The sequence below is a fragment of the Siphateles boraxobius genome, unplaced genomic scaffold (assembly GCF_051911475.1).
Source record: "Siphateles boraxobius isolate OS27281-9 unplaced genomic scaffold, OSU_SipBor_1 25, whole genome shotgun sequence".
NCBI lineage: Eukaryota > Metazoa > Chordata > Actinopteri > Cypriniformes > Leuciscidae > Siphateles > Siphateles boraxobius.
Window position 1 is genome coordinate 11336512 of NW_027508866.1, and position 18387 is coordinate 11354898.

Genomic DNA, 18387 nt, shown 5'->3' on the forward strand with positions numbered 1-18387 from the left:
CTTAAAGGAAAATTCACATATGAGATAGCTTTATAACTTGCATACTATATAACTTATAGTATATAACTTATAACAGCTTTAACTGAAATAGACACAAGTTTAATATAACTATTCTGTTAATAAAACACACACAAAAAAATATCTGATTATTCGATTAATCGATCGATTAAGTGCTAGATTAATCGATTACAAAAAGAATCGATAGCTGCAGCCCTAGTTATTTTACTTCCATAATGTGATGATGTACTGTATTTCTAGGTGAAATAGGGTATTCAACAGCACAAAATAAAGGGCAGGACTTAAGTGTATCCAATATGAAATCATTGGATCATAAAAAAAATCCTACCAATTAACAGTGAAGTCAGACCAAGTTCGCTAAAACAAAGCTATTTGGCTATTGGTGTGTGTGTGTGTGTGTGTGTGTGTGTGTGTGTGTGTGTGTGTGTGTGTGTGTGTGTGTGTGTGTGTGTGTGTGTGTGTGTGTGTGTGTGTGTGTGTGTGTGTGTGTGTGTGTCATTCCCAGTTGCTGTCAGAGCGTTCTCTGGTTTCAACGTGTGCACATGATTTCAGTCCTCAGGGATATAAGATTTGTTCTCAGAGGGATCAACACTGTCCTCACCATGGAACAAATCTGTCCTTCTGCCAGAGTCTACCAGTCACACACACAGACTAACTCCTTATCATACTCTGAAACATAAATCTGCCATGGCCCCCGTGATCAGAGAGAAAGTTTGAGAAGACAGAGGCTATGTTTCAAAACCTGGTGAAATGCTTGTCTAGGCTGTATTTGTGGGCATCATAGGCATGTTCAGATTGACTAGTCACAGATATGATACATTAAGAAATTATATCTCACAAACATTCATGGGAGTGCTAAAAAAACAAGTTGAACAACAAGTTGAACGGTTTATGTTGCAAGTTGAAGTTGAACAAGTGTTCAACAGAGGCAGAAAGGAAGTTAATTAACAACAGGAGGAGCTTGCCAGATTTGAGCAGAGGCAGTGAAAAGCGATGTGTGACGGATTGAGTGTGTGTGTGTGTTTGTGTTTGTGTGTGTATGTGTGTGTGTGTGTTTACAGGGCCCCAGGGAGCAGTGTGTCTGTCACAAGTGCTTAGAAAAACATATCTGTGTTAATCACAGTAATTACAGCAGATTGACCAGCTTTAAACAGCGGCAGCAGCAGTTATCACCTTAGCCATCTGTGGGAGACGAACCCTCACATATCCACTGAGCTGAACAATCACACAATTCACACACATCCATAAAAGCAACAAACACAGCAAAGGTGTTGAGTGGAGAGTGAATTGTGACACTAAATGGGTGTCCAACATAAACAACTAGACATCTGCTGTCGTGTTTGCTCAGTCTCCTCAAAAAATTCCTGTGTATGCTCAGAATGGCATGTTGGGTTTAGTTTGTTTGTCTCTTGTGATTCTGTATGTAGTTGATTTCCTTTTTTAGATAATCGCTGACCTGAAGTATTCATGATCTCACATGATAACCTTGAGACTCATCTACTTACAAACATGCTCTGATTGGTCCATTTCACAGTCAGAGAAAGGTAGTATACTGACTGACAGGTACTGGTCAGTCATTAACTAATTTAAAAATTGAGCTTACTTTGATACTGAATCTGTAATGAAGACTCCTGGGTCAGCAGCCTGCCTGAGTGTATGTTATTTCAGCCCAAAGGTTAAGAGGCAGATTGGCCTGTCTGCCATTACGGTGATTTATTATGGCTGTGAGTTTGGCTCGACTACGGACCACGGTAATCTCCTTCCAGTAAAGGGTAAATAAATATCACTTTTGCAATATTTGGCTGATAAAGTTGCTGATATTGATAGTACTCCGTTAACCAAGGGTAGAGAAAATATAATCAGATCTAATCTAGACTAAAATCTAATCTAGACTTAAATCCAAAATCTAATCAGAATTTCTTTTTGCTTTTTTATTATGTGTTCAAGCACGAAGTGCTGAAAACCTATTGTATTTGTATCCCCTAAAACGCATCGTGCAGCCCAAACCGTAAGGCCCAGAGACTTGAAACTCGGCCAGATGGTAGGCCACACGTTTGGGGACAACCTATCAGAGTATGACCCCGATTGGCCCATAGGTGGCGCTACAGCAACCAAAAGTACTAAATTGCTCATAACTCCTCGACCGTTGACCCTAGCCTCAAGCTTTTTACACCACTGTGATCCTTTGCTCAAGACAGTTTCCAATTTCCAATTTCGATTTAGTCAAGAAAAATGTTCCGCGATGTCGAATTTTGTCCAAAACCTACTTTTGCGAACTAGTCCCTGGTTTTTCGCCCGATCGGAACCAAACCAGTCTAGGCCTATTCTCTGGACTCTCTAGATCAATAATAATCGAAAAAAAGTTGAAATTTTGCATTTGGGTGGCTGTAACAGGGTCATTTAGAAAAGGGGCGTGGCAAAATGCAGTCAAAAGCCTATAAATCCTAAACGAATCCTAAAGTTAAAACTTCACAAAAATTGATGAGCATATGTGTCATATAATGTTCATATCATAATGTTCAAAACCATCATAACTCATTCTAGAATGTGGTATATCATGGCAAATCATCCTGTAACATGGTAAATCATGCTAGAATCATATTAAATCATACTAGAATTGTTCAATTGTGGTAAACCATGCTAGAGCAGGGTAAATCATTGTGAATCATACTAGAACTTGGTATATCATGGTAAACTATGGTAAATCATGCTAGATTCATGGTAAATCATGCTGGAACATGGTAAATCATGCAAAATCACACTAAAATATGGTATATCATGGTAAATCATGCTAAAACAAGGTCTATTCCACCTAGGATGTCGGTGGTTAAATGCTTGCTACATGAAACTTAATGTCTTTTGATGCTTTTGAGCTTAACTGCCTTAACTGCTTGCACAACGATAAATGCTGCTTGCAGCTTTAATTATTTTTGTTCTTTCATGTCGTCACTTTTGTTTATATAGAACTTTATACAATATACAGTGGTCAACATTTAAAGTGGATCAAAACCTTTCATCAAAGTTGTACATGAATTTTGAACAATACCGGTCTTGTACCGGACAATACCGGACAACTTTGATGAACTTTTTTGATCCACTTCAAATGGTGACTACTGTAGATTGTTTCAAAGCAGCTTTACAGTGATAAAAAGGAAAATAATTCAATGATGCAAAAAAAAATCAACTCTGGTGGAAAGCCGCTCTTAAAAAGACAATAGTCATTATTCAGTTGAAATCAGTTCAGTGTTGATTCAGTTTGGTTCTATAACTGTGTAAAGTTCATCAATTATGGAATGAGTTCAAATAATCTAAATCAGCTCTGGAGAAAGAAGCTCTGGAGATGTCAGTGTATTCAAGACAATAATATTGCCTAATATTAAGTGTCACCTACTTAACAAGCCGAAAGTTGATATTGGCAAGGAACCCAAAAAAAAAACATGATTCTGTTCTGTATTTGTCATTGTCAGATGTGGCCACTGTCAGCTGGGATTAGTCAGTCAGGATCTCAGACAAGATTGTGTTAGCATTCTCTCAGTTAAAGCTGTAGTATATCAGCTTTCCATCTGTGGTGCTGCTAAAAATATGTTATAGCGTGTTAGTGTGTGCGTGAGCTGGGAGTTTCTTTTTATTGCATCACCTGCAGCCATGCTCTCAAATCAGTGTTTTACTATTGATTACATCAAGTGATGTTCTTTTAAATGGCCAGGTTTAAAAAAGAAAAGAAAAAAGGCTTGTTTTTTTTCCAAATCACTTTTCTGAACACCTATAGCACAGGTGCACCATTACTGCATCCTGAGCACATCAGCTGTTGAGTTTACTGTGGTATTAGGAGAGATAAAGTCACTGATGAGAGATGAGAGCCTTCAAAGACTGTAAGAAGTTGTTTTATTAACAAAGTTCGGGAGGAAATTTCACGTTCAAATTATCTATCCAATCAGCACGGGAGAAGGCCTATATATATATACAGTACGTAGCCGACTCACCTATGTTCCCTGACAGTTTTCAGCATCCCTCCGCCACCCCAACTCCTCACTCTTGGCTGTTTCCTATCACAGCTTCTCTCCTCGGACAGCATGGCAAATATGAATATTCTTTAATTAGGGGTGTGCACAAATATTCGAATATTGGATCTGTAATTATTATTCGAAAAATAAAATACTATTCAAATTTTAGTACGTTACTTTGCTGGCCGTAAATGCAGTGAATCCATGATAGGACCCATGATCCTGTCCATCACTGCATTCACGACTGCAGGTAACTTAAGCGCAGCTGAACCCCGAGTGAGCCGAGATGATAACTTATCTGATAGCAAAATTATTTTGAGACATATACTTCCTTTAAGTTTCGTTTAGGGAGACAGGTTTAAGAACAGAAAACGCAAAGTGCTGTTAGAAACTTGGCTTAGCAAACCGCTATCTGTGTCTCTGCAACATCTGTCAGCGCAGCGCGTTTTATCACTCGAGCGTGTGGCTATTATTGTTTTTCTCAACATAAACGTGTAACAATATAAACACTCTTTTTTTTTGTTCGCACTGCTTGAGCTTAAATGCTTTTGTTCTTTATATTTTTTGTTTACACCTATTGTTTAATGTTTTCAACTAAAAAGAAAATGGCATATATTGTAAGCTTGTTGTGTATATTCAACGCGTTCTCATCCCAATGCGTCATATACGACGCTTTTGCCAAACCGTACATATCCTACGCACATGGCACCCTTTAGCGTAAATATAACACGCACAGAGTATGGGTAGGTTTAGGTCTGGGGTAGGGTTAGGGTTAGACCACTAGGAGGCGCCTTCTGGCCCATATATATCTGCGTCTCATATTTACGCTAAAGGGTGCCATGTGTGTAGGATATGTACGCTTTGGCAAAAGCGTCGTATATGACGCATTGGGATGAAGACGGGTCTGGTATATTGCCTAATCTTAAGCTTGTTCAGAAATGGTGACAAAAACCTTAAAAAATAACGTATTTTTTGTTAAACATCATTTAAATAAACGAACATTCGATTTTTATGAGCCTGAATATTCGAGTGCAATATTTTTGAAAATGCCCATCCCTATCTTTAATATCTGATTATTATGTAAGTGTAAGTGTGAATTTTAACAAAAATAACCCATTTTTGTTGTCTTCATTGCGTCTGAGCTGGTTTATGTTGCTAATCTGGTTGCAGCTAAAACTTGAGGATGTGAGGCCGAATGCTTGTTGCTACCGCATTGTTTTAGCTGTGGCTTTGTAACTGCCCTCTAAAGTACTTACATCATCTTTCTGTAAAGCCCCCTGTCCTCTCTTCTGCTCAGAGTGATCACAAATAGCCATTCCTAAGCCATTACCACTAGGCTAAAGTCTCAGCTCAGCTGATTTGACAGTAAAACTGCCGTCAGGCAGAGAAGACGTGCAGGGCTGTCAGTTACAATGAAGGGAAGAGTTCAACACAGGCCTGGGAGTGCTGAAGGAAGGCCCCATAACCCCAGACCTCATCTCTAGCTTGACAGGAGTATGTGGGGCTATTTCGGGTTAGAAGGGATGCAGAAGTGGCAAGATGCCTGAAGTCCAGCTTAACAGCATGACTGACATTTGACAGAAGTTATTGGCTATCGGCACATACCACCAGGGAGGTGTAAGTATCCATAAGTACTTACAAATGACAGCACATAAACTTGTCTATGTCGCTTAGAGTAACTGGTGGTGTTTTTGTGTGTGTGTGTGCGTGCGTGCGTGCATGCGTGTGTGTGTGTGTGTTTTGTAGGAATGAGCAGAACGACGTAGCTTAAAATCAAGTGGTGACTGGTTTGTCTAGATAAAAGCACTTTTTTAAGAATGGTAAACAGTGTATTTTCTAATTATACCTCATACAGATCACTTGTTCTGCTTTGAATTTAGATGTTTTGGGCTTTTGTACTAGGGCTGCACAATTAATCGAATTTCTAATTGCGATTACGATTACGGATGCCACGATTATGTAATCGTTCAAGGCCGCGATTACAAAAGAAAATCCACTCTGCGTGTGTGTTTAGAGCATAATTATGTTATGAGAGGCGAATCACGACTACTTCAGAAAACCCAGCACAATATGACAAACCAGGCAGTGACGTAACTGTACGCTGAAATAAAAAGTCTTTCACCTCAGAAAAACGGACTTTACTGTCCTGTCAGCCGTAATACTGTGCTCGTAGCGCGCACTCTTCAATTGCACGCGCAAATGCGGCGGCGAGCGCTGTGTATCGCTTCACTGTATAAAGTGCAAAAGAAACTACGAGCATGCAACGTCGTTACAATGTAAATTAGTAAGTCACGAAATAAAAGTAAAATACCAATAAATGACGTGTTAGCTGAGAAGGATTTACATGTAGGTATGATTTTCATTCTATTCACCAGGAGCTGTTTCATTAACAGTTCTTGTTAGTATTGTGTATTTACCATGGTAACTTTCCTTTCAAAAATGCCACTTTATTTTCACTTTTTGTTATTTTTTATATTATTAAATGACTGTGGTGGCTCATATCAACATTTTATTAACAAAAACTAGTTTGGGACTGCTATTTAATTGCTTTACCATAGTCCTGATGTTTTTCTAGTCTTTACTATGAGTCATACAATTTATGTGTATGTTAAGTAGGGGACAGTACTTGTGTGTGTTAACAATTTTTGTGTAAACATGTATTATAATATGCCTATATATATTCAATGTAAATTGTGATAATCGTAATTAATAATCGCAATTACAATTTCAAAGGAATAATCGGCAATTATGATTTTTGTCATAATCATGCAGCTCTATTTTGTACAGAAGGTTACTAGTATCTTAGAGTACTTTCACACTAAGTATTTTGGTGCAGATCTGGGTTCAACTGACCACAAAGTTTAGCTGTCTTCTGACCTCCAAGGGATCGGATTCAATCCATAAGAAAGTGGAACAGTTGCTTTGAACACAATCTGTAAGTAACTGCTACTAAGTAGGCAGAATATAGTGTGAAAGCAAAGGTAGGAGTGTATTAAACTGGTTTGGACATCCAGTTCAAGATATAATGAAATGTATTTGGAAAAAGTCTGATGGGATTTGTGTTTACAAAATTGGCATAGCATTATTACATTTACATTCATTCATTAAGCAGATGCTTTTATCCAAAGCAAATGAGGAATACAACAAGTGATTCATCTTAAAGAGGTAATAACAACGACAAGTGCTTGTAATAAAAAAAAGGTAAGCAGGCTTTGGTTAAGTGCTCACCGAAGAGATGAGTTTACAGCTGCTTCTTGAAAATTGTCATGAATTCGGCTATCAGGACATCAAATCATCACTGGTCTAACGATTCAATTCGATTACGATTATCATGTCAAACACAACTTAAGTTTGAACACAGCAGACGACAGGACCATTTTGAACAAACACTAGTAAATACTAAAAGCACATGAAACTGTCAATTGTTCTGAAGTTACAAGAACGCACACACACTCACTCTCGACTGCACACACACGCTTACAGCCTTGCACACACAGACTCGAGCTCACACACTGTAAATTTTCAAATACAGGGTGCATTTTTATTAATCGTTCTTCTGTTTCACCTCCCTCTGCCATTTTACGCTAACATGAGAAGCAGATATGTGACGAATGATGTCAGAGAAACGTCAGTAGGCTATAATCGATTATGGTCTATTACTGCATCGATGCAGAATCGTCCACGTCCACATCGCGATGCCTTGTTGATGCAACGATTAATTTCAACACCCCTAGTTACCAGCCAGTTAGCAACCTGTGTCTGTGTATCCAACTATGCTGTGGTAACAGTAAATTTACGTCCCTTTAAGACGAGTCATTTCTCTCGGCTGTCATCTTTGAATAGCCTCTTGGTCATGCAAGTGCAGCTCCTATTTCTTTGAATTGGAAAACATCAAATTGTTCAAAATTGTTCGCCAAACTTACAATTAAATTTCATATTTGAAATCACCTATGAAGTCTTGTCAACTGTTTCATAAAGTTTGTTTCTAAATGCTCAAATCATGAAAAATCTAAAAATGCTTTATTTTGGGCTAGACCAATCTAATGCGCATACACAGTCCTTAGCGCGTCACAGAACACTGACTGTTTCTATAGGAACCGGAGCTTCTAACGGGAGCTGCAGTGACGCGATGACTTTACAAATCAGTGATTGGCTCTTTTATTTATTTATTCCACCATATTTAGCGCTGCACTTTCTCCTATTCATAGTAATACGAGTGCATTTTTTACACGAGTGCACGAGTCTTTTTATAAATAAAAAAATATATTTCTATATATAAAGTCTTTGGTGGTAAGAGAATCATTCCCTGCCAAACATTTATCCTTATTTTTGTAATTTTGTCCAAAGAAAATGCTTATAGATAACATTGCAAGTTTAATGTTTGTTATGCTATTCATTTTGTTCAGCAAATAAAAAATTTTTAAAAAAAATTAACTGCATCATATAAATTCTGAATAGGTAGTGATTTCTCTAGGGCTGCAACTAACGATTATTTTGATAATCGATTAATCGGACGATTATTTTTTCGATTAATCGATTAATCGGATAGAAATTAAATTAGATTTTTTTTTTATTATAACTAAATAAAACCGTAAATCAGGGTATTTATGTGTAAAAGTGTACTTTAAAAAGTGCAAAAGCCACACATTGAGTTTTACTAATATCAATATTTGCATTGTTTTTAATGATAATTGCTGATGGCAAGTTGACAAACATGATTATTGTTAAAAAAAATGATATCCAACATATTATGTTTTAACACAATTTTTGTTAAAACAAATTTACACAGACATGTTGTTCAGATGTGAATATCTGAACTAAAAACAAACTAAAAACATCTAAAATATATAATTCATTTAATTTTTATTTAAAATTAATTATATATAAGGAATATAAGGATAAAGAATATAATATATATTATATAAAAGAATAATATAAGGATAAATTAATTAAATAAATATAGAAAGACTGAAAACAATTGTGTGAATGTAGAGCCGCAGTAGATCGCGTTTGAAAAACAATTAAAACTTAGTAGACAAATGCTATAAAAAGAGAACGGAATGGAGGTAACGTTACCCAGCAAGCTAACAGGCTTGAGTAAAGGACAGGAGAAATTATGCATTAGTGCACAAGCATTCGCTGAAAACCACTGAGTACAGTGACTAAAAAACAATATTTTACTGCTGCTGTTATTAACTGCCTTTATATTTAGTGCTTCGCTTTGTAAACACCGTTTTAATTTAACCTATTTCTGCGGTAGCGCTATTTTAATCCATCACTTACGTTGCGAGCAAACTGATTGCGCAACCTGATGCTCGAGACAAAATACAGACATCCCAAGATCCCGGAAGTCCCGGGAGTCTCCCGCATATTGATTGCGGCTCCCTGATGCCCGCGAATTAGTTCAAACTCCCGAAATCTAGAGCGCGCAAGCAAGAGCGCGCATGCAAGACAGAAGAGACCATAGATATATGATGTCTATGGAAGAGACTGCTCCAAACCGTGTAGCGCGCGCGCTCGGCAGAGCGACTGAGGGAGAGAGACCTTGCGTGTGTGTGCGTACCAGTAAACGCTCCCCGTGACGTAAGCAGACCAACTAATCGATAATGACATTCGTTGACAACGATTTTCATAATCGATTATAATCGATTTTATCGATTAGTTGTTGCAGCCCTAGATTTCTCCCATTGTTTTCCCATTTTGAACATGTTGTGTATGAGATCTGACTCTGTCTGTGGTTTTTAGCAGCTGAATATAGCTGTTTTCTTTTAGAGTGGACTCAGGATAATGAGCTGTGTTTTGCTGTCCGTAGAGACCTCACCCAAGCTCACTGCTCCAGAAGCCTCGTAGACCTTAATCCTGCTCAAACACACACACACACACACACACACACACACACACACACACACACACACACACACAAACATTGTGTGATCAGATGAGAACTTTGCAAAGTCTGCCTCCCGGTCTGTTCTACCATCTTAATAAACATCCTCCTCCACAGCTGCCATTTGGAATAAAAATCACCTCTCTTCACTCTTTTTTGGCAAGGCTAGAAAAAGCTGCATTTATTTGTTTCCAGGGATCAAGGAGACTTGACAAATTAACTCCCCAGGGAGGAGAAACACACTTCTCCTCCGCTCCCTGCCCGGCCCTGGAGTCTTCATTACGGGAAGAATAAGCAGTGTTTTCACTCTCCGTCTTGTTTTTTTTAGGCATGTTAGTACATTGAGAGAGTCGCTCCAGGGAGGAACAGCAGAGCTCTCTGTGGTCCAGCCTTTCAGAAGAGCTTTGGATATTTTCCATCAAGTCTCTACAGGAAGGCCACAGTGCAGGAAAGAGAGCAAGAGAGATGGGCACCCACGCATTTGTGTCTAGTAAAGAGAGCATGTCTCTCCTTACATGTCATATCAGTCGTTGACTGCCTACTGGAACTATATAATCTGAAGGAAACTCTTTTATAAAAGCCCTCATTCTGACACAAACACAGTGTGAAATGCTTTTCTTTGAGTGCTGTTAGCCCTCTCCACCTTAAATCCAGTTATTCAGGCAGGATAAAGGGTGACTTATTGCACCCACTGGACAGCTTGTTTCTGAGCTGGGAGGCTGAACTGCCCTTGTTTGTTAAAGTGTGCTTAGAGTACCAGAGCAAGAGGGTATCATTCCTATGGCCACGTACACAGTTTTAGTAGTGACAACCGCATTTAAATGCGTTAGTAGGGTTTTTTCAAACATTATTAAAGATAATGCGCATACATTCAATATTACAATAAGAGCATACAAGCAAATTAGCAATTGCAATTGAACAAAGTTCAATGAAGACACGAAAGAGAAATCAGTTCAGTATTCTTGCACCATATGAGAGGCGGCTTTCTGTGCGCTCTCTGGATGTGTACAGTGCGCTCGTGCCGACTTAAGTTCTTGTTCGCATCTTCTTGCGCTTGAGTGGTTTAAAACCACAATAAAATTTGCACACAGGAATTGATGGGCAAAATTACAATTTTATAACAAGTATCCGATTCCAGAATTTAAATCTATTTTCAATTCCCAACTCTATGCGAGAGTGAGTCCCCTAAATTATCGTTCCATATTTGAACAGAACATGACTCACTCCCCAAACTAGTAATTCTTTTATTTTTTACGTTCACTTCAGGCATAACCAACTATGTTTACTAGGATGCATGCCAAGACAGGCATGTTGGCATAGTTTTGTGTAAAATGTGTTTGTTCAAGCGCAAGACGGCGTGAAAGAGAAATCAGTTAAGTAGGCTATTGGCATGCTGTCAGACGTGGCTTTCTAGGAGCACGCTCCGGATGTGTGCACACACAAAACTTCTCACACAGCGAGTACCAAATTAAGCTCTCTTTTGCGTCTTCTTGCACTTAAATGTTTACATTGGCATGGCTTAAAAACATGTGCAATCGATAAACATTCATGACGATGCAGAACTGGCACAATCGGGACAGTGACAGTTCCGTCAACTCTTGGCCATCGGGCAGTCCTTATTGTCGAGCCCTGCATTTAGATTCAGCGCATCAATTCTGTGTCAGTCCATGTGTATGACTCTCTCTGTGTTCATTTATGTGTGTTGGTTAAAAAGCGACAGGGGGCACTGTCAGCCATACAATGGTGCATAAAGCTAAACCTATTTTTTGCCTCTAACTGGATAACAGGCTAGTGAAATTGTAAAATTTACAAGCCATTGGCTAATTAAAGACATTTTTAGTCACCTAGCTTGAAATTTGGTCACATATGCAAGTGATTCACTCGCATTGTAGAAGGTTGCATTGAAATTATCGGGTTTTGTGTGTGCATTTCGTTTGTTCTTTTGCATGCATGCATATGCATACATATGAGTGTTTGTGCATACGTGTGTCTTGCATTCCCACCATGTCAGATGGCAGATGTTTGACACAAACCCATTCCCCAGGGTCAACTTGTACTCCCAGATTATTGATCTTCATCTGGCAGAGTGCTGCAGGCGAGGCTGACACATGTCTGCATCACACACACGCTACCTCTCAGCTTCACACCCGGGACCTTATGCTCTGAGCTGGGTCCCATGAGCCACTGCATTGGGAGGCCCCCAGGCCCTTGAGACAGGGTTCTGTAGTCCATGGGGGTTCTGTTCCAGAAGGATCCCCAAAGCCTATGGGATTCAGGCTCAATCAGCATCCCTTGCTGAGGGCGATGGAAAGGCCAGGCTGGGTGTGAAGAGATGGAAAAGACATGGAGCTGTGGTTCCCTCTGAGGCAGACAGAGAGTTAATCAGAGTTAAAAATGTGTGGCCCCCTTCACTAGTGTTGTTATGAAACTACTTTGATACGATACCTTGAAATGTATAGATTTTCAATACTTCAGGGAAGAACTGCCTACTGTCATATAGATATTTTTAATATTATTAAAAAAATTGTCCTTCCATTGAAAGTCTAGGAATCAGTAATTTCTTCTGAAGAGATCACTTTATATGATGACAAATTTAATTAAGGCTTTTATTCATATATAAATATTGCTCAATTACCATTGCAAATCTCACCTAAATGATTGCTCACTCAGTGTACTTGTGTTTTTATATTGGGATAATGTTGTTGTAATTGCACAAGATAGCTCGTTTTTAATATAAGCTTGTAATATATTTTATAATGTAATAATGTCACAGTTAATCTCCAAATGGATGTAGAAACAACATAAAGACAGTATATTTTAAATAATTGTTTAATGGCATCTTTTTATGAATGGAGGGCTGTATCACTGATAGCAATGTTACCAAATGCCTTCAATTATTTATTTATTTTCTATTTTAAACATTAATTATCGCCATTCAACATTACAGTATAATTGAAAGCTAGCAATTTTAACATTTATTTGGCTCCAAAAAAATAACAACTTTTAATTTAAGTGAACTTAAAACAATCATCACATAATAAATGTAATATTTACCTCTGCCCTTTTTCTCACAACTCTTTACATTAATTTAAGACTTTATTTAACTAATTTAAGACTGCTTTTATGAGGATACTCAACAAAATGGAAATTTGACATAATTGTGTGTTATTATTGGTTCAAGCGCGAAAGAGAAGTCTATTCTGGCGCACGTCGTGTGTGTCAGCATGACATTTACAGACAGAGCGTTCTCTTTTGTCATGTCTCGCTTTGATGGTTTAAAAGCATTTGCATGAAGAGGAAAGTGATCATATAATGTAACGCTAGCCAAAGAATGACAGAAAAAAATGGATGCTGCGTTAAATATTTTGAACGCGTTAAACTGAAAAACATTAATCGCATGCGTTACTGTTGACAGCACGGACATAACCGATGTGTTATGTGAATACGCGGCAAGGCGGACGTTGTGACAATATTTTCGTGTGTATTTGACCGTAAGCGCAACAAGCCATTAAAAAGAGGCAGCTTTATGTGTACGCACTGGGCATGAAGCACGGGAATGAAATCATGCGCAACTCAACGCCGAAAACTTACGATTTGTATTTTTATAGTAACTTTGTGTACGTTATTTGTTGTTATTAGAGACATCCGAGATTGATGGTACATAATAAAAAATAAAAATTTTACGCACTTTAGCAATTTTCAATTGTTCAATAAAGTTTTTACACGATACCCCTGCTCTCGCCAGACGGCACCCCCATGCTGCGGCATCCCGGTTTGGGAAATGCTGCAATAAAACACTAATATCAGCTCATTGTAATAGCAGTTTCGTGTGTGCCGGTCAGGTTTTCCTTAGTTTATGTCCTTTCCCTAATAAAAGACATTAAGGCATTCACATGTACTTACCGACCAATGGCAACAGACACGTTCGGCTAGTTTTGTCGGATCAGTGTGTTACTACCCCTGTTGGCATCTGTTAGCATTGCTCTGCACTTGTTTTCGCTGACTGAACATGTTGAATCGCTGTCAGGATTCCCAGAATTGGAATATCTGAAAAGAAGGCGTTCTGTAATCTAATGACTGTTGCCGTTGGTTGGTGTCTGTCGGTGCACTGTGAATTAACATTTAGGCTCTTGTCCCTCATGATGGTTGTAGCCTATGTTATGTTATGTTATGATTTTGCTTTCTGAATTTGATTATGAGTAGACACATCTTTGATCTGGCTGAGCAGATTCTGATTTACACATTTATTTTGCTCTTTTAAAATCAAAGCTGAACACAACAAAGACCTGCATCTGAAAGTAAATTGAAACAATTTTCTGTGGCATAAGTCTTGCTGTTTATTTTCCATTTAGTTCAGATCTGATTTTGTTAAATCAGATGATAGACCTTTACCTCCAAAATATGTTTGCATGTCTGGTTTCTCTTGTCTTTTCAGTTCCAGAATTTAGCATTGATACAACGTCTACTTCTCTTGTCTCTTCAGTTCCAGATTTTAGCATTGACACACTCTCCACCAATGCCAGCCAGGAGCTGCGTGGCCTGGCCATTCCCAAGGTGTCAGGCCTAGAGCGCAGTCAAGAGAAGAGCCAGGAGACTTCCCGCGAACTCTCCTCGGCCACCCCCTCACTGGTGCCCACTTCCCATTCCAAACCTCCCCTCCCCACCCCTCTTCATCTCCAGCCACCCCTCTCCAACCGAGGGTTACCCTTGCCCCCAAGTCCAGCTCAAACCCAGCACCCTTGCCCAGAGCGCCCACTTAGACCGCTCACGCCCGCTACCACTCTGCCTCCAACCCAGAGCCACAAGCCCTCTCAGGCACCCCCGCCCCAGCCTCGGGACCCATCTGAGCCTCCATCTAACCCAAGGCCACCTCGAACCCCAGGCATCTACCACCACCCTCCATCACCAGTGCTACCAGCCCAGCAGAACCCCACCCTACCTGTGCAGCACAGGCCACCCTCACGGTGCCACCCGCGTCCAAATTCAGCCTACAGTGGCAGCCTTGCCCTTAACGGCCTGAGGTGAGTGGGCAACAAATGAGTGTAATGAGTTAAATATTAGCAAGAAGTTTCTGTTATACTCCAGATGTGCTGTACACTGATTGAGCAGATGTTCTGAGCCCACTGCTCTTAAATACTGTAGTGGAACAGTGTGATTTCTGTATTAGAATGTAAAATGTATCAATCCTCCAGTAAACATGAGGCACAAATCCCTGTCTGTATTGTGTTTGTGTGTGAGCCTGCGTAAGCCTGACAGCACCACAGAGAGAACCCCAGCTGAGAGATTAGACAGTTTGATTTGTTCCCCTCCCACATAGATGCTGCTGCTGCCTTGTAGCTGGCGGCGGCTTGTAGATAACAAATTCTCTGCTTGACTCAGACACCCCAGTATGCAGCAGAGAAGAGGATCTATTCTACTCCCTCCCCTCGCCCTTCTCTGCCGACCTTTAGATTTCTTTAGACTGCTGATGATAATTATACCTTGTGTTTCTCTGTGTCTGTGTGCAGCTTTTAATATGAAATAATTAGCGTTTAAATGATTACTTAGCCTGTAAATTAGCTCTTTGTTAGATTGCGTACAAATCTGATAAATACTTTAGCTTGTGCAGCTAGAAAATCCCTCCAGGAATAACTTTCTGAAACTGGATTCTTTGGCTAGATTTGTAGCAGACTTTGGAGCAGTTTTGTGATCATTATTTGGAAAGGTCTTTTATACAGGAAAATTTTTACAGTTTATATTCACTTTTTTCACAGCAGTAGTCGAAGCAGCACTCCAGGGAAGCCCCCGGGCCCCTCTCCAGCCCCTCATCTGCATCATCACCAACCTGCCCCCACTGGGGCAGCAGCGACCTTCCCCCTGCCAGCGAACCCCACAGCTTCGCACGCCTTCCCCCCCTCCCTGCCGCCCTCCACTCTTCCTCATCACACCAATATGTTTGCGTCGCCTGCTGCTCTGCCTCCACCTCCTCCTCTCACCTCAAACTCTCTGCCGGTCCCCGGACACCCAGCTGGGAGTGCCTACTCAGGTACCAATCTCTCATCTAGTGTCCTTTAATACATAATATAAAGGAAGATATTATTGCCAGCTAATGTTGGATCACGTAATTATCGTTTATCTTAATGTTTGTTCTGCATTCAGATAAACACTTTTGAAAAGGGGTTCTGGTTAAGTTCCAATTTAGATGCGTGTTTTTAAAACGTAACGTTTATTTTTTTTCCTACCTCTTTCTTCTCACAGAACAAGACATTCTCCGGCAGGAATTAAATACTCGTTTCCTGGCATCTCAGAGTGCTGATCGCGGGGCATCACTGGGTCCCCCTCCATACCTGCGGACTGAGTTCCACCAGCACCAGCACCAGCATCAGCATCAGCACCAGCACACACACCAACACACACACCAGCACACCTTCACCCCTTTCCCCCACGCCATCATGCCCACGCCTGCACCACCCATGGTGCGTACCCCAGGCAGAAATGTGAGGATAAGTGGAACACAGCTCTAAATTAAAATTAACATTGTGGTGATGGTTGGGTGATTGTATAATGGAATGGGTAACTGAATGTATAAAACCAATGCATAGAAAAAACATAAAAATTAGGGCTGCACGATATTGGAAAAAACTGACATTGCGATATGAAAACCATTTCACAATGATTTTAATAGCTCTATTTGTAAAGAATGAATCATTCTAGGATGATTGGGGTAATTTTGTAGGGTAGTGCATCTGCATAGAAAATAATAAACAAATTACAAGCCTACAGTAGATGAATACAATAGAACACAGATTAAATAAGCACTGCTTTATCTTTTTCAGTTAAATTAACTATTCAGGTACAGACACATTTGAAAATTCAAATGTAAAATAACACTACATAGTCTTCACTGTATGAATTAAATATGATTCATATAATTAATACAGTTTATCTTTGTTAAAGCTACCAAAGTGATTTTCTCTTTCTCTTTTGTTGTTTGATGAACTTTGGTGACACAAACAGTTGCGAGTATATTGGGCTGCCGTCACTTTAAGACGAATGTACTATCCAATATAGGTAATGGCAAGCATCCGTTTTCTTTCTCATTTTACAACTCATAACTGACTGTTTACGAGCAAACTCGTTGAGATGGTCATTTTGACTTACATTTCCGTGCACATGTCCGTTCAAGCACAAATCGATAAGAAAGGGAAGAGAATTCGGTGTTCACGAACTTGACATGCTGTCTGCGCGGCTCTGTGTACGCACACAAAAATGTGTTTCATTCTGCGAGTTCCAGTATTCTTACACTTGCAAGAAAACACATGCAAATGATAAACTCACTCTATGATGGTTAAACTTTGCAATTAATCTGCGAATCGCATGCGCTCTGAACCGGGGGGCAGCTAGCCCATACGGATTACGGATCAACTACGAACCCTATACTACATCGCACATCCTGCGATATGACTATAGTGGATGCGCACATCACAATATCGATGCTAAAAATTATACATTGTGCAGCCCTAATAAAAATCAAATGCATGCATATAAGATACAGGGTTCCCACGGCCATGGAAATGTCTACTGTGAGTCCTTTTAATGAATCATCAAACCGGATCACATATGAATTTGTTTGCGAATCTGTCAAATTCAAATGCATCAAAATGATTTGTAAAAATCCATGAGTCATCAGAAATCATAGAAATTTGTCAAAAACTGTGGGAACACTGTAGGTAACTACTAAATGTGTGCATGTGTATGTGTCGTACCGACTGCTGCATTATAAACGTGTATGGTACAGTATTCAGTAAACACTGGGAGCCACGGTAGTGGCTCGCTTTCTCGATCATAACGTTTCTCTCTTGCCACAATGTGGCTTTTCTGTTGAAAAACTGCTGTTTTTCTCTGGCATGCTTCTCCACCCTCTGTTCTCTGCCCTGATTTTAGAATTGGCAGTCAGAGCCACTGGCAATACATTTTTATTCCAGCCAAGCCTTGAGAACTTAATACTAGTTTATTCATTCCCAGTTTAATGACATCATTTTGGTCTGGTGGAGTTTTGACTGAGGGCTTTTGGTTGGCAAGCAGCAGAGCTGATTAGTGATTTGAGGCTTCATACAGACACTCCCACACACAGCTCGATCATAACCACAGTGCCCACAGAGGCTTAAAAGTGGCTTTTGAACCATGCCAGGCTCAAAACCCTCTGAGAATGGCGCTCTGTTAGCTAATGAGAGTATAAAACTAGTTTGAGAGCCGCATTGTTTACTCACGAGTGGGAAACATTCTCTCTGGATCCAAATTAGACCGCTCAAACCTCATTAAATGAGCTGTTTATAGGGCTATTTTTAGACAGCCGACTGGCTTCTACTTGACCACTCGCAGAATTGCTGAGTTATACATATTAACGAGAAACGCAAAACAACATTCTGGATGGGGGCAGCAGGAATAATGCAGGGCTACATTCTGTTCTGTGCTAAAATTCATTAAACAGGGCAGAGA

The 18387-nt window shown here is 39.8% G+C and overlaps 1 protein-coding gene across 17 annotated transcripts in view; it reads left to right on the top strand.

Moving 5' to 3' along the window:
• auts2a (activator of transcription and developmental regulator AUTS2 a) overlaps positions 1–18387 on the top strand; it is a 365030-nt gene that overhangs the window by 336803 nt on the left and 9840 nt on the right. For 8 of the 17 annotated variants that reach the window (XM_077242564.1, XM_077242575.1, XM_077242568.1 and 5 more), the window contains 3 exons: positions 14393–14930; positions 15663–15934; positions 16147–16385. In XM_077242564.1, coding sequence (XP_077098679.1) covers positions 14393–14930; positions 15663–15934; positions 16147–16385 — 1049 coding nt within the window. The remainder of the gene's footprint in view (positions 1–14392; positions 14931–15662; positions 15935–16146; positions 16386–18387) is intronic. The other 9 variants (XM_077242566.1, XM_077242576.1, XM_077242570.1 and 6 more) reach the window with 3 other exon arrangements.